The sequence below is a fragment of the Drosophila novamexicana genome, unplaced genomic scaffold, assembly GCF_003285875.2.
Source record: "Drosophila novamexicana strain 15010-1031.04,08,12 unplaced genomic scaffold, DnovRS2.1 tig00000387-arrow-pilon, whole genome shotgun sequence".
NCBI classification, from domain to species: domain Eukaryota; kingdom Metazoa; phylum Arthropoda; class Insecta; order Diptera; family Drosophilidae; genus Drosophila; species Drosophila novamexicana.
This window is the reverse complement of record NW_020824800.1, coordinates 2,612,246-2,627,387: the sequence shown is the minus strand read 5'-3', so window position 1 is coordinate 2,627,387 and position 15,142 is coordinate 2,612,246. Positions and strand designations below refer to the sequence as shown.

Below are 15,142 nucleotides of genomic sequence, written 5' to 3'. Positions count from 1 at the left end.
CTTTGTTGTTTAACATGTGCGGGAGAAAAGGTTGCCAGACTGTTCAACCATCAACCTGTTGGAATTGTGGAAACCTACATACACATGCACATGTAATCAGGCATCTAAATTCAGGTACTCTTTGGGCAAAAATATTTAAATTTATGTATAAAATTAAACTCAAGTTGGTTTCAGAGCCAAACTCTAAGCCTTTTAACGTTTTATTTTTCATTTTTGTACGATAGCATATAAGTATTATATATGTATGCGCATGTGCATGTATGTGTGTGTGTTTGTGGGGGCCTGTGTGTGATAGTGTATGCATTTATGTATATACATATATATATATATGAATTTATTTTTGTTTTCCAATACTAAACGGAGACAAAGCTTATTTGTCGCTGTGCTGAAAATTTAAATAAAACGCATTTCTACCAAGTGCTCTCCTCCTCGATTCTCAAGAATTCAATCAGGCTCTGCAGTTTTTCATGCTTAGCTAGTAATGCATTTTTTTTGTTTTTTTATTTTTTTTCGGTTTTTTGGTACTTTAACTTTTTTTTTTTGTTGTTTTGCATGTGTGTGTACATTTATATATATATATATATACCTATATATGTATATATTCATGTATGCATATAAGTATGTATGTTCATATGCATGCATGTATGTACACATGTGTGTATGTATGTATGTATTTATGTATGTATGTATGTATGTATGTATGTATGTATGTATGTATGTATGTATGTATGTATGTATGTATGTATGTATGTATGTATGTATGTGAGTATGTACTTACATATGTTTGTATGGATGTACATGTAAATGAATATATGTATGTATTTATATGGTTATATGGCTTTTATTAACATTTTTTAAATCGATTTTTTACAGTTAATTTTCCAATAGGCGCATTAAGTGGTAAATGGTAAAAACGAGATCAATATATTCAACCAAAACATAAGCTATTGGGAGTACTACCTGAAATCTTGTTTTCTTTTACAGACCTTATTAGGATTAAGAATTTGATATATTAAATCATATTATAATTGCTCCTATATTGAGAGTCCCTTTGGATATTAAGATCTTAAAGCCAAGAATACAAGTAGAATACTCAGAAATGTAATTTTCAATAATGTCCCTCATCTCATACGACTCACAAATCACACCCTACCACCATATCATATTAGGTTCGACTCCCCCAAGCCGCAAGCGGCCACCGCAGTTACTCCCTCGCCCATTGGAAACGTACCGAGCTGAATGCAGTCTGGCAACCCGTGAGTTTGTTCGTCTACCCTCGAAAACGGTAAGCAGTCGGTAAACAGGTAGCTCTCTAACTGACAATAACTCGTCGTACGTATGCACGTTCCGTGTGTCTGTCCGCTGAGTCCGGCTGTCCGCAGCGTGCGACTGGCGGTCGGTTGGTTAGTTTGTTTGCCAGTTGCTCTTGTTGTTGTTGGGCTTTTCTCACTTGGCTGGTTTCGAGCGCGATCTCTCTCTCTTTCTCTCTCTCTCGCTACTCGTTGCGGCTTACTCTCTCGCTGCAGCGCTCGGCGAGTCGCTCTCTTCGAACGACGATGATGACGACGACGACAGCGGCTCGGCAATATTGGATTAGTCTTCGAGAGTTGATCGTAGCTGACGCACCTGCGCGCGGATCGTGGCTACAGTCACACAGTGGAATTGCATACGTATGTGTGTGTGAGTGTGTTGTGTATCTGTGCGATACATCTGTATATTGGGGGAAAAATGCAGGCACAGTGAACTTGTTGCAACGTCGCAACCGAACCCGCTCACCGATCGCCGATCGCCGCTCGCTGAAAAGCGCTTTTCAGTGGCGTGTCATAGTGTGTGTACGTGTGTGTGTGTGTCAGTGAGTGTGTGTGTGTGAGCGTGTGTGTGGGTAGAGTTTGGGACTACTTGAGGAGCGAATTGGTAGCTGCACTGGCTTCAGCTCCTATTTCAAACAAAATGTAGAAAAACACATTTCAGCTGCCGTATCTCGTTTGTGGCTTGGCTCGTTCGTTCGTTCGCTTCAGTTCGGTTCAGTTCGGTTCGGTTTGGCTTGGCTTGGTTCCCTCGGCTCGGTTGGATCGATCGCTCGTTTTGCTGGCGGTTGCTTTCGTACGTGGTTTGGTTTTGTGTTTTTTTTTTTCGTCTTCTACGTGGTTTGTGGTAGCCGCCGCTGCTGTTGCTCCCGTAACACCCGCGACCGCGCGCGACTGATCGTGCCGTGATTGTGTCGCGCATACATCTGTAAGATACATTTGTATCTATCTGTGTGTGTGTGTGTGTGTGTTGTACTACGTGTGCGTGTATCTAAACTTATTGTATAAATTTTGCAAGCCAGCCGATTGGATACTTCATGTTATCTAAACTTAAAAACCAATTGTAGCATATATGGAAAATTGTTTTGCAAAATTTCTAATCTAAAATATTGTTTGCCTTCTAGAAATCACAAAAAGTTTAACAAAAGTGCCACAAAAAAGCACTGAGAAAGATATAGAAAAGGAAAAGAGAGAAAAAAAAAACTAAATAAACTAAAACTTGTTCAAAATACTTGGAATACTGGCCAAGCCAAGCTTGAAAGAGCCTCAGGCGCCTTGCGCACAGCCATCAAAATTGTTTACAGGTAAGCTACACACGCCCCGAGCAGGCAACACCCCCAACCAAAAAACACTCAAGACAAACAAAAAAAAAATACAACATAAGATTCCACAAAAAAATTCCGCAGCTCAAATTTTTTTTTAGGGTCTAGCTAATTATTTTCTTTTGATTTTCGCTATGGCCAAAAGCGAATCACAGCGAGTCGCAGCCACAGCGAGTGGGCCCAAAGAGAGCGAGAGCGAGAGAGAGAGAGAGAGACGTGACTATGGCGAGTAGAAAAGTAAATAAAAAATACGCTGACTGCTAAAACCTGCTCCAAGCGCACACACACACACACTCGCATACACACACACACACATTGTGCTGTAGCTCAACGTTGGAGGCTCCGCCACAGTTGGCGGTTTTTTGGGCGACTGGCGGCGGCTGCCGCAGCGGCTTCCACTACAACTGCATGTGCCACTGTCATTGCCACCGAACTCAGTGTGGTGCCTGCCTGCCCGGCTGCCTGGCTGGCTGCCTGGGCTGCGTTCCATTGACAGGCAGGCGGCCTGGCGCTCGGCTGGGCTCTGCGGCTGGCTCTGACTTGGGGTTCGACTCCAGCTCGAAGGTTCGAGCTTCGAATTTTTTTCTTACCTTTTTTTGTTGTTGCTGGCCGTAAACCAGTTCACTTGTAGCCAGTGCCAGTGGCCAGTGGCTCTCAGCCTCAGCTTCAGCCTCAGCTTCAGCAGCTCTCGTCGTGCTCAATTTGAATCCGGTTTTTTTGGACTTGGTCGTCGTCGTTGCCAGCTTGGCTTGCCGCGCGCTTTAATTGTTCAGAACGTGTGTCCAAAGAGGAAACGCAATTGCCGCAAGCTTCTGTTGGGGCTTGGGGTTTGGGGTTTGGGGTTTGGGGTTTGGGCTTTCGGTTACCATATACCATCATCTGGCATTGCCATCTACATCGCTCCAGCATCTTTGTGCTTATTTTCCTTTGATTTCTTTTAAATGCTTTAGTTTTTTTTTTTTTTTTTTTTTTTTGCTGCTGCTTGAAAACGCCTCCCGCGCTCCCACAGTCTCGTTTTTCATTTTTTTTTTAATTTTTTTTGTGCTTTAGATCTCGCATGGGGTATTGGAGATTTTGGTGCTCGGGTTCCATTCGCTGCGGTTCTATAGAGCCATTGGCTTTTGTTGCGCTCGACTGGAGCTCGAGCTGGAGCTGGAGCTGAGGCTGGAGCGCTGGAAACTCTTTGAATTTTCATCATTGTTTGTTTATAGGCAATTTGGGTTCCTACTTTTTAGCATAAGAATAGGCACATAAAAATTTATTGCATTCGGTATATTTCTGGGTGGGTTTCTTTTTTCTTTGTGGTATCAAATTAATATCAGTGCAACGGTAGGGCAGTGGTGTTTTTGGTCTGAAAATAACGCTCAATAAAAATGAAGTTAATTAAATACGAAAAACAAATTAAAAGCATCTAAAAGTTTAGTCAAACAAAAGACAGGCACTTAACGCTAGCCCATAAAGCTAAAAAAAAAACAATGGGACATACAATTGGCCATAAAAGGCGAAGCTTATTTCGTCGCCCCGTCACGCCCATTTGGCACGTGTGTCTCTTTTTTTTTTAACTGGCGCTTGATATTCTAGACAGCTTTTTAATGCATCCGATCGGTTTTGATGATGAAATTAAATTCTATCCATTACAATATGAATTGCCCTGTGTGGGGAGAACAACGTTTGAACGGATCTGGATTAAGTCCATCCTCAAAAGCAAGAGGGTTATAGGTATATCTAAACACACAAGAGATCTGCTCAGTCTAAAGTAGCCGGTGATTATGAGTTATTGACAGTCCATGCACAAAAGAACTGAAGAACTCTATTTCTTGAAGAGTATTGTCCAGATTCAAGAGTCAGAAGAAGCATAAAATACGATCGAGCTAAGAGGATTAGCTGCCTGAACAGTGCAGAAGAAATGGTATAAGGAAATGAGAGCAGAACAGCAGACTCTGAGGCCTTAAAGGGAAAGAACCGCCTTTTACACATTTCAGGTAAACTAATAAATTCAGAGATTAAAATAAATTATAAAAATTTGTAGCAAGAGGAGAACATAAGAGAGAGATATTAAAAATAGTTGAAATACATTTGTAAATCAGAGTAAATAGTGAGTTAGTAAGATTTCTTTTGTCTATATTTACGGTAGTCCTGCAAAGCTTTCAAATGGCCTATCAAAATAATTGGTATGTTCTCTTCTTCAAAAGCTTACATATTTTTCATTTTTATGCTTTCTGCATAAAATTTTCTAGTATGTAAAATTTCCGAAAATGCATATTAAGTAAGTCTTGTTAAAAGAAAACATCTTGTTCTTGTGTTTGTTTCAAAGTAATATTTATTTTGATTAATTATATAAATCTATCGACTTTCAATCATTTAATCGATAGACTTGTAGAACTACGCTAGGTTTTTAAATCAAATGCAATTAAATGTCTATTAAATAACGATCCAAGAGGAAACCAAAAATTTTACGCCGATGCAAGCTTTATATGTTTGAATTTAATATTTGATAAAACCTCAAATTAAATAAATCGTTATTTTATATATATTTATTTAATAAAATAAATATCTTGCGATTCGCTTGCTTGGTTTGGAAATGTTCTTGCCAATCTCTGACTAGTTTAGTTAGCTTTGGCTTCTTCAACGAAACGAACCCATCAATTTAGCTAGTTCTGGACCAGTTTTTGTGCAGCCTCGCTTAGCCCCGCTTGATCATAATAATTATAAATTATGTTTTTCAATTAAAGTGAACAACCTTAGTAATTTATAGAACAGTTTGCAGCCAGCTGCATTTCGAACCCATAAAACTTCATTAACAGTTTCATGGGCTGCTCGAAAAAAGTAAAACGCATGCAACATGCCTGCAGAATTAGCAAAGCTTTTAAATTAATGAACGCGCACTTACACACAACACACACACACGCACACTCGCACACACCAACTGATGTGGGGTATGTGTAAATCCCATAGATATTAATCAAGAAAATTATAGACACGCCGGTGGAGCAGGTATCCAGGCACTAGCTGGAAAACTACAAGCGCTGATGATTATGGCTAGAGATTTTAATAGCTACGACTATTATCTCAGAGCTCCGGCCGCGGCCAAAGGGTTGTCAGATTAACGCAAACGCAAACGCAGGAGAATGCAGGCAACGGCTATAATTACAAGTTGTTTCTTTAACTTTTATTTCGTAATACCCTGTTGCTCTGGTTAGACAAGGGTATGCTGTTTCCACAGCCAAAAGGAAATATTACAACTACGTAATATTCTCAATCAGCAGCAACAACCGATCTCTCCGATCTCGCAGACTATACGAGCTAAAGACTTGTAATTTGGAAGGCAGCTTTTCCTTTATACGAGTTGATCAGGTTTATTTGTAAACATCAATAAGTCACAAAAATCGATTTGAAGTTTAGATTTCTAGAACTCATCTTGCTTTTAAGAAATTCCAAACTTCTTTGGATAGTTTCTGCCATACCTAGGAAATTTGAAACTCGTTTATTTTAGTTACAGGGTATTTGCCTCTCGAGCATTTTCGACTGGAGCACTCTGATTTTTTATTTTATTTTTTATTTTCTCCTTTTTTTTTGGTTGATGATTAGCTACCTTCGCCGTGGCGGCGAGCCTGGCCCGAAGGGATTAAAACTGAGCACACACACTCGCAAATGCTGACCCTTTCTTGTCGTGTGTTGTTTGTTGTTGTTGCTGTTGTTGTTGTTGTTGTTGTTGCTTTTTGTTTTGTAAGCAAACTGAAGTAGTACGTCTTGGTCCAAGCCCAAGATACGAACCACACATTGGACAAAACTTCGTCTCGTTTCTATACAAATATTAAATCCCTTTGCGCATGTGTTTTTCTTGTATCTGTGTGTTGCCCACAGCTGTGTGTGTGTGTGTGTGTATTTTTTTTATCAACTGCTTTGAACCTTTTTCCACTGGGTCTACGCGTCTGCTGCGTCTCTTTGGCTGATTGTTTACACAAAGCCAGACCCAGTCTCGGGCCCAGAGCAGGCAGCGAAAAGTGGCAGCCAAATTGCTCCTCGATATCTTTTATTTTCTTTGCCAGTAGTTGTTGTTGTTGTTGCTGTTGTTGTTGTTGTTGTTTCTCATACACTTTTTTTTTTATTATATGTATACACACATTTAAGCCTTTGGCTTCATTTGCTGGGCAACCGTTTGCGCAAACGTTTCGCCTGTATGTGTGCGTGTGTATCTGTATCTCTATATTGTATCTGAAAGTACACAGCTCTCTCTCCGCTCTGTTCACATCTCCTTCTCGTGTCTATCTGGCCTGCTCTTTAGCCACAACTACGGCAAGTACGTGCAACGTTGTCGACGACTTCGCATTTTGCTGATGATGTCCATTATTTACATTAATTTTATTTGTTTTTCTTATTTGGCTTGACGTTTCAAAAGTGCCGATGTTTCAAAAGATAATGAACGCCGGATCGCAATTGTGTGCACAGACAGGGACAGACTGAGAGGGTCGACAGCTCGGACAGTTCGGACAGTTTAGACAGTTAAACAGACACCGAGCCCCAGTCATAAATGCATAAGTGTGTGCCAAGAAGCAGAAGAAAGAGTATAAACCTAGAAAAAAATATGAAAATAAAATTAAATACGACAACGAAAAACCCCAAAACGGGTTACCTCTTTTTTCGAGGCTAACTACAGATACTACGTGACGCTGCGGCGTGAGGTGTGATATATCAGACGGCTCAGTTACTTGCAACTACTTGGGGGCGACTTATGAAGCGTTCGAATTAAGATCAGTTGGTCAAGTACTAAAAGGCAGTTAGGTAAACTATACTCGAAAAGAAACTTATCTCTTTATTGTTGGAAATATAATTATACAAGTAAGATTTCAGTTTTTTCATTAACAGAAACTTTAAGTAAAGTTAAAGGAAAAAAACATTATGCAAATGCTTATAACATGTATAAAATGTTTATAAACAAATTTCTGTTATAAGTTTTTTCAGTTTTTCTTTAACATCTTTAAATGTTGTTAGTCCTTAAACTTTTTTAGTTTATATATTCCTTCATGTTATTTTTATATTCAGGGTTGAATGTGAAGCGTTATTTAATAGAGAAAGGAAGCAATATCTGACAGCTGGATGAACGCAATATTATCGAAGAATAGCCTCTGTAGTTTTGCATAGAATCTTTATATAGTGTAAAAGAGTCTGGAATTGTTTAAAATGGGCCTAACAGGGGAAACTAACTAATAAATTAAAAAAAAAAATATAATATACTTTATTGGACGTCATTTTTTATTGAAAAAAGTAAAGTAGTTTTTTTTACATATTAAAGTATTCCAATTCAAACCACGCTCGGCATTAAAACTTTCTAAATGCTAAAGTTTTTAAAGTATTCATTTTTTTAAGTAAACTATTAATATATATTCTAAAGGAATAAATTATTCGAACTAGGGCTAATGATAGTTGTTAAATTTAAGGTATGGCCGCCTTACAATCATAAATCATAATATTATTCATTGCAACTGAAAGCATTTAACATGCCAGCCGTCCGGTAAACTCCAGTCAAGTATTTGCAGATTTGCAAATTGAACTCAACGTTTAACTAAATTGTTTAGTCAAGTTGTGAGTTTCACTTTAATCAAATCAAGTTGTCAATAGAATAGATACAACTTTTGCAGCCTGACCAACCACTTGGTTTTCTCTATCTCTCTCGAAAAAAGTCCTATGTCATTTCTAATCAGACAGTGCCATAAACTATCTATCTTAGTTGCACAGATCTAATCTGACAGGCGCACAAACAGCCGAGCCACATCTCCGGGGCACGTGCAGTTGCCACAGCAGATCCAACGACTACGGCGATGATGCAGCACTTACGACTATCTACTTATCATGTCAGACAGGCGGAAAAAAAAAACAACCAAATGCAGAATAACTAAAAAATCACGACGTGAAAAACTCATTTCAAGGCGCAACCAACATTCACAAGTCGCGAGAACATTTCCAGCAAATGATAAGCAAAACTGTCATTGCATGGGCGGGTAGTCGGAGGGGTTCGCTCGATCGGAACGGAGGGGTAGACTGAGCAGGGAACTGCCTGTTGTCGTTTTTACGCAACTGGTTCTTTATGATCGATCCGGCGACAATATGAGCGTCATTATCATTATCAGCATTACTTTGTACCGCACTCCACACTCGTTAGCTTCTGCTTCTTCTCGCTATTAACGCGATGATCGTTTTCCCCCTTCCCCTCCCCGAGTCGAGTCAGAAGCTGAAGCTCCTGTTGCGTAAATCCAGTAAGCAGTCGCTCGAACAGTTCGCATCGGGTCGCTTCTCGCTGCTCGCTTCTCATTTCTCGTACCCGGGCCCAGCTACCGAGTGCCTAACTGACTGACTGACTGCCGTTTAGTTCGCTTAGGCTACCAGTTGCATTTGTATGGCTGCCAAATGCCAGTATCTATGTGTACCTGTGTACGTGTGTGTGTGTGTGTGTGTGTGTGTGTGTGTGTGTGTGTGTGTGTGCACTACTGTGTGTGCTGCCTCGCTGCCTGAGTCAGGCAGGTTTTCAGACGCACAATCTTATCTAACCTGGCAGCGTCGACAACTCCAACTGCGACGGCGACTCGTTTCAGTTCAGTTTAGTTTCACTTGCCGCCGCCGCTGCTGATAAAAAAAAAATACAACAAATAAATAAAAAAAAATATAAAAATATAACAAAAATTCGTTTGAAAAACTTACCCAGTAAAAAATAATCTAAAAAAAGTGAATTGCTAAATGGATATACCCTATAGCCAAATATGTGCTTTTGCTTAATACTCGAAAAAAAAATATCTAAAGTTAACTCAGCAACTCTTCCAGCTCTTCTACTTATATTACAATTTCAATAATTGGTAAACAACTCAATAATTTAATAACAATTAAAAATAACAAGAAAACACATTATTTAATAAGTGATTTGGAAAAAAACAAGAATCAAGTTAAATGCAATTTAATATCAAATGTTCTGTCATTAATTCAAAAAATGCTAATTAAATTTAATTTTTAGAGCTGTTTTGATATTCGTGAACATAATTATAAAGCACTTGCATACTCTGCGTTATATCCTGTTCTAAAATCTGAATTTGTATTAAATTTGAGCAAGCATATAAAATTATTTAAGTTGTTATCTAAATATTTATTGAACTAACCATTGACAAGACATTTTTATTATAATTTAAATAATGGTAAAAATATAACAAAATGTAATTCTTTAACTTTGACATAGATAGATAGAGAATGTATAATTTATTTCTTAAAGTTGTTTAATTTATAAACTTTGCTCGACTATAACATATTTGCCATCTGTTACCAACTTTAGCCCGTTGTAGCTAGACTCTGATTCGCCCTATTTGCGAGCAGGGTATGCTAACGGGGCAAACAGCAAATATACTTTTTATTGGACTCGACGAGCAATTAAGATAAGCCCAATAGAGCCCCAATAAGCCGCAACAATTAACACAACATTTGACTAATTGTTATATTTTCTCTCTCTCTCCCTCTTTGTCTCTCTCTCTCCGTCTCGTTATCTGCAGCTGAAGGTCTGACGGCGATGTGAGTAGGCGCCAGCCCTCAATATGCCCACGGATAGCACAGCCAGCGAGGGCGGAGGCGCCATACCCATGCTACGCGCCTCTCGCATGGATCAGTTCATGTCCACGGTGGCCGCAGTGGCTGCCGCGGCAAGCGGTGGCTCCGGTGGCAATGGATCCACCGGCAACTCGGATGGGTCGGGCAGCGCCGGCGATTCGAGGAACTCATCGGCTAGCAGGATCTCGGCAGCGGCAGCTGCCTACGAAACACAATTGGCCTATCAGCAGCATCTGGCCGCGTCGGGGCTGCACGGCGGGCCGCACGGACCGGCGGGGCCGCCGCATCATCGCGAGATATCGGCCTTTGTGCCGGTGCTGCCGACGCGCCAGGCGCTGGAGGCGAAGGCGCGTGCCGGCAGCAACTCCAACTACGAGATCATTGCCATGATGGCCGACAAGCGCAAGGAGTTGGCGCTGCGCGAGGCCGCGGCCGCTGCTGCCATGCTAGGCCGTGGGGGTCCGCCGGGTGTGCCGCCACCAGGCGTGCCGCCACCCGGTGTGCTCTATGGGCCGCCACCACCACCGCCATATCTGACTGGACCGGGCCCCTCACCCACGGGCGCCGGCAGTTTTCCATTTCCGCCGGGCGCGGCAACGGCCGCAGCGCTCTTTCCGCCCGGCCTGGCGCCGGGCATGCACGCCGGCCTGGACAGGCGCCTGCTGCGCGCACCCGGTCGCGCCTCCAGGCCCAAAAAGCAGTTCATCTGCAAGTTCTGTAATCGCCAGTTCACCAAGTCCTACAATCTCCTGATACACGAGCGCACGCACACGGACGAGCGGCCCTACTCCTGTGATATATGCGGCAAGGCTTTCCGGCGACAGGATCACTTGCGAGACCACAGGTGAGTGCAAGCGGGCAGCGGGTGCTGGATCTGGCCAGTCACCTGAGCAACGACCAGGCAGCAGGCGTGTCTGCGCTCGTAATTGCTGCCATGCCTCAAGGCAGCAGCAGCAGCAGCAGCAAGAAGAAGCAAAAACATGAAAAGTAAAAAGAGATGAAGCGAGTCGCAGCTGGAATACCCTCTAATGAGATTTGAGTGGGATGTGTCTAAGAAAAAGGGGAAATAGGAGAACCAGAGTTATTTCTAAGAATAACTAATTGTTAAAGCTTTTTTAAGAATCTCATGGAGCTAAGAGTGAAAATTAGTTCGGTTTCTTAAAGTTTTTATAATATCTAAAAGGTTTTCTATATTATTTCGTCCGTCTTCAAAGCAACTAGGTATTTAGAAGGAAAGCAGTTTTCAAGAACAAGTGTTGAGAGTTTCCTAAATGATGTGTTTAGACAGTTCCCTGAAGAATTTGGATTAGTAGGATTAGATTTCAAATTAAGCCCGATTAAATTTCCTATGAATTTTATTTGGGAAAATAGTTTCATTTTTGTTATTCATCTTAAGAACTTCCACCAGAATAGCGACCCAATAGCTCGACAAAATCAGTTGGCTCAGACATTTAGCCAAGTTATGCGAAGAACATGCCGCAGAAGACAAAGTTAATTAACTTTGTTGGTTTTCAGTTGGAGGGGGCGGCAATGAGGGGTGCGGTTGCGGAGTACTCGATGCTCGATACCTACGTACTGAGTAGGTTGTATGTGTGTGTGTGTGTGTATGTGTTGGGCCTGTCCAATATGCCCGGACTGTGTCTTTTGATCGTTCGGTTTCGGTCCATTTGTCGTTTGTTTGCTTTGCCGCGGGGCTAATTTCTCAGCAGCGGCAGCGGGCCAAGAGAAGGCACCAAGAAGAATCTCGGTGCGCCTCGAAGCCGCCCGAGCAATGGCAGAGACGGGCCCAGACCCAAGCAAAACTGAGCTGAGAACCAGTTTTACATATTTTTTTTCTGAAAAGACGCAGCAGCTGCTGCTGCTGCTGCTTCTGCTGCTGGTTGCTGGTTGCTGGTCCAACAACAAGTGGACGCCATTTCAAAGATGGCTGCCATAAACATAAAATATATCAGCGCACTTTATCTGAGCGGACAGAGATAATATGCAGAGCAGAGATAACTGTCAACTCAAGTTGCCAGCTACCAGCTAATGGGCTGCTGGCCAAGCAGCTACCAAAAACGCCCACGCAATGAGCCAAGTCAATTAATGTCACCCCTCCCCTTCTCTCCCTCTCACAGGTATATACACTCGAAGGAGAAGCCATTCAAGTGCACCGAATGCGGCAAGGGCTTCTGCCAGTCACGCACCCTCGCCGTGCACAAGATCCTGCACATGGAGGAGTCGCCGCACAAGTGTCCCGTGTGCAGTCGCAGCTTTAATCAGCGCTCGAACCTGAAGACCCATCTGCTCACCCACACCGATCACAAGCCCTACGAGTGCTCCTCCTGCGGCAAGGTGTTTCGCCGCAACTGCGATCTGAGGCGACATGCGCTGACGCATGCCGTGGGCGAGGTGAACAGCGCCGACTATGTGGATGTGGGCGAGGAGGACGAGGCGCGGCAGCTGAGCGGCGATGAGGAGGACTCGCTGCTGGAGGTCGACTCGCCACGCCATTCGCCCGTTCACAATCTGAGCGGGCAGGCCGAGAAGGATGAGGCGGAGCGCATGCGTCTGAAGCGCAAGGCCACCAACAACAGCAGCAGCGCCAGCTATGAGCACGAGGACAGCGAGGAGGAGTTTGACGACTACGACGAGGAGGAGGAGTTGCATGAAGCTGGCGCCCTCGACCTGGCCGAGGACGAGGACCTGGAGGCGGAGACCGAGGAGGAAAAGGCCGAGGTGGCGCTGGTTGCGCGTTTCAAGGCTGGCCAAGCAGCCGCTGCCTCCGGCCCGGTGGCCAAGCCGGAGCGCCAGGGCGTCACCCATTGCCATCATGAGGGCGGCGAGACCTACACCATGCGGCCACACGGCGAGCGGCAGCAAGAGGAGCCGCCACATGCACCAGCAGCAGCAGGCGCTCTGCCTGCTTCGTTTATGACCGCGCTGCGCTATGCGCCACCAAGTGGCCCAACTGGACCGCCGGGAGCAGGACCACCACCGACGGCCGCACCACCAGCACCACATCATGGCCATGCGCATTTGTTACCACCTGTTAATGGAGATCCCTATTTGCCCATGCTGCACGTGCGTCGTGATCTGCACCACAAGACGCTGAACCTCAGCAAGACGTCGCCCTCGACACCGCCCAGCATTGTGACCAGCAGCTCCAGCTCCAGCTCCGGCTCCACGGAGCCAGCCAGACCGCCGTCGCAGCCGCTGCACTCACCGCATGAGGCGCTGCCCAGTTTCCTGGGCTCCATACCGGTGCGCAAGCGCATATTGCCGCCGCCGCCGCCGCTCGTGGAGCTGGTGGATCATCAGCGCACATATCTGGAGAATTCCGGTATCTATGCCTTGAACATGTCGCGTCATCCGCCCAGACAGCTGATGTGCAAGCCGCCGGCAACGGAAACGTGTGCCCCGCCCGATAAGGGAGCACCACGTCCACCAGCACCGCCGGCAGCAGTAGCAGTGCCAGGTGCCGCACCGCCGCCGACACCAACAGCAGTAGCAGCAGCGGCAACTCCGCCAAGTGCTGCGCCGGCGCCGGCACCAGCTCCGCCCAGGCGGACGGGCTTCAGCATTGAGGACATAATGCGTCGCTGAAAATGGAGGATTCGAGTTTTTAGTACACTAAGGATTGTTTCAAGGCTTTGGCATAGATCATGTGGCATGAGAAGATCCCGGCCAGCTGATCTGTGGCAGGCAAAACAAGCTACTTAGCCATAAGCGCACTTTTAGTACATTTTAGTACAATGTCTCTAGGCAAGGCAATAAGAAATACTTTTAACTCTAGGTATATATTTAAGTATATAGTTTATGGATCGCAAGCTTATGAAAACTGTTGTTGCATTTGTAGAATGGCATTGTGCCTTTAGTACACTGAGTACACTTTAGTACATACAATTCAGATTTGCCTAGTTGTGTGTGCTATTCGTACATTTAGTGCATTCCCATTTAGATCAGCCTGGTGGCATGTTGATAAGTATGTTTTTAGTACCCTTAGTACATTCCATTTAGATCAGCTTAGTTGTATGTGTGCTTCAATATTATCAGCATTGTGCTTTTAGCACATTTAGTACAGTCGCTTGACATCGTTTAGTACATGGCGTAAACCTATTTTAAAGCATCCTAGTTGTATAATTCGAGAGTCTATCAGTTAGTTGTCGCCTAGTTTAGTCCAACACTAAGTGTTGTTGTTTTCTTTAGCTAACTAGTATCTAATTAAAATCCATACTAAAATACTTGTATACACAACTTTAATTTATGTTTAATTTGTAAGATAATCTTGATGGCAAAATCGTGTCAAGATTTACGCTGAGGGAAATAAAGGTTGAAAGTAAAAGTAGCTTAAAGACACGAGATACAACAACAAAAAACTAAAAATCAAATAAAAACATGTAAAACAAGCTCGGCAAATGCAGCCGTAGAATTCCAGTTAAATTTTTATAGGCTTAATTTATAGCATATCTTAAGTATGTATTTTTAGAGTTTTTAGTACAGCCTTCTAGCATTCCATGGTCTTCCTTCAATTTTAAATGACTTTGAAAAACCACAATTAATATAAAATATATATTTAAATAAAGTTTGCATTAAAATTAATTAAATTTTGATTTCGATTAAGAGAAACGCATCGACTTGCATGAATCACTCGTCCATCAATCAAAGCGACATTGGAGCCATTATCAAGTTGTACTTCAGGCACGTTTCGCATTGGTCTCTCTCTCATAGACAACGCCTCAAACATGGCCAACACGCACAATTCGGCGCTCGATTCAAGGCAGGTTCCAAGTGCCGCACTCGAACACGTAGAAAGTTCAATTAATGTGGCACGTAAATCGCTGTCATCAGGCGAGTGTTGGGCATTTTCAGGAAACCTCATAGGTGCCGCCACACTCCCTCACGCACCTCACCCTCCGCCATTCGCTGACGACATCAATCGCTGAACTA

The 15,142-nt window shown here is 43.3% G+C and overlaps 1 protein-coding gene across 3 annotated transcripts; it reads left to right on the top strand.

The window, feature by feature from the left end:
• The first annotated feature begins 1,621 nt into the window (after positions 1-1,621).
• Positions 1,622-14,769, top strand: LOC115759696 (protein bowel). 3 transcript variants are annotated; one of them, XM_030700694.1, is made up of 4 exons: positions 1,622-1,670; positions 2,432-2,611; positions 10,159-11,057; positions 12,331-14,769. In XM_030700694.1, the coding sequence occupies exons 3-4, from the start codon at positions 10,201-10,203 to the stop codon at positions 13,796-13,798; spliced, it is 2,325 nt and encodes a 774-aa protein (XP_030556554.1). In that variant the 5' UTR covers positions 1,622-1,670; positions 2,432-2,611; positions 10,159-10,200; the 3' UTR covers positions 13,799-14,769. The 3 variants fall into 3 exon arrangements, with proteins under 3 accessions (XP_030556554.1, XP_030556555.1, XP_030556556.1); XM_030700695.1 differs by having other exon boundaries at positions 1,625-1,680; XM_030700696.1 differs by lacking the exon at positions 1,622-1,670 and having other exon boundaries at positions 2,396-2,611.
• Positions 14,770-15,142: the final 373 nt, after the last annotated feature.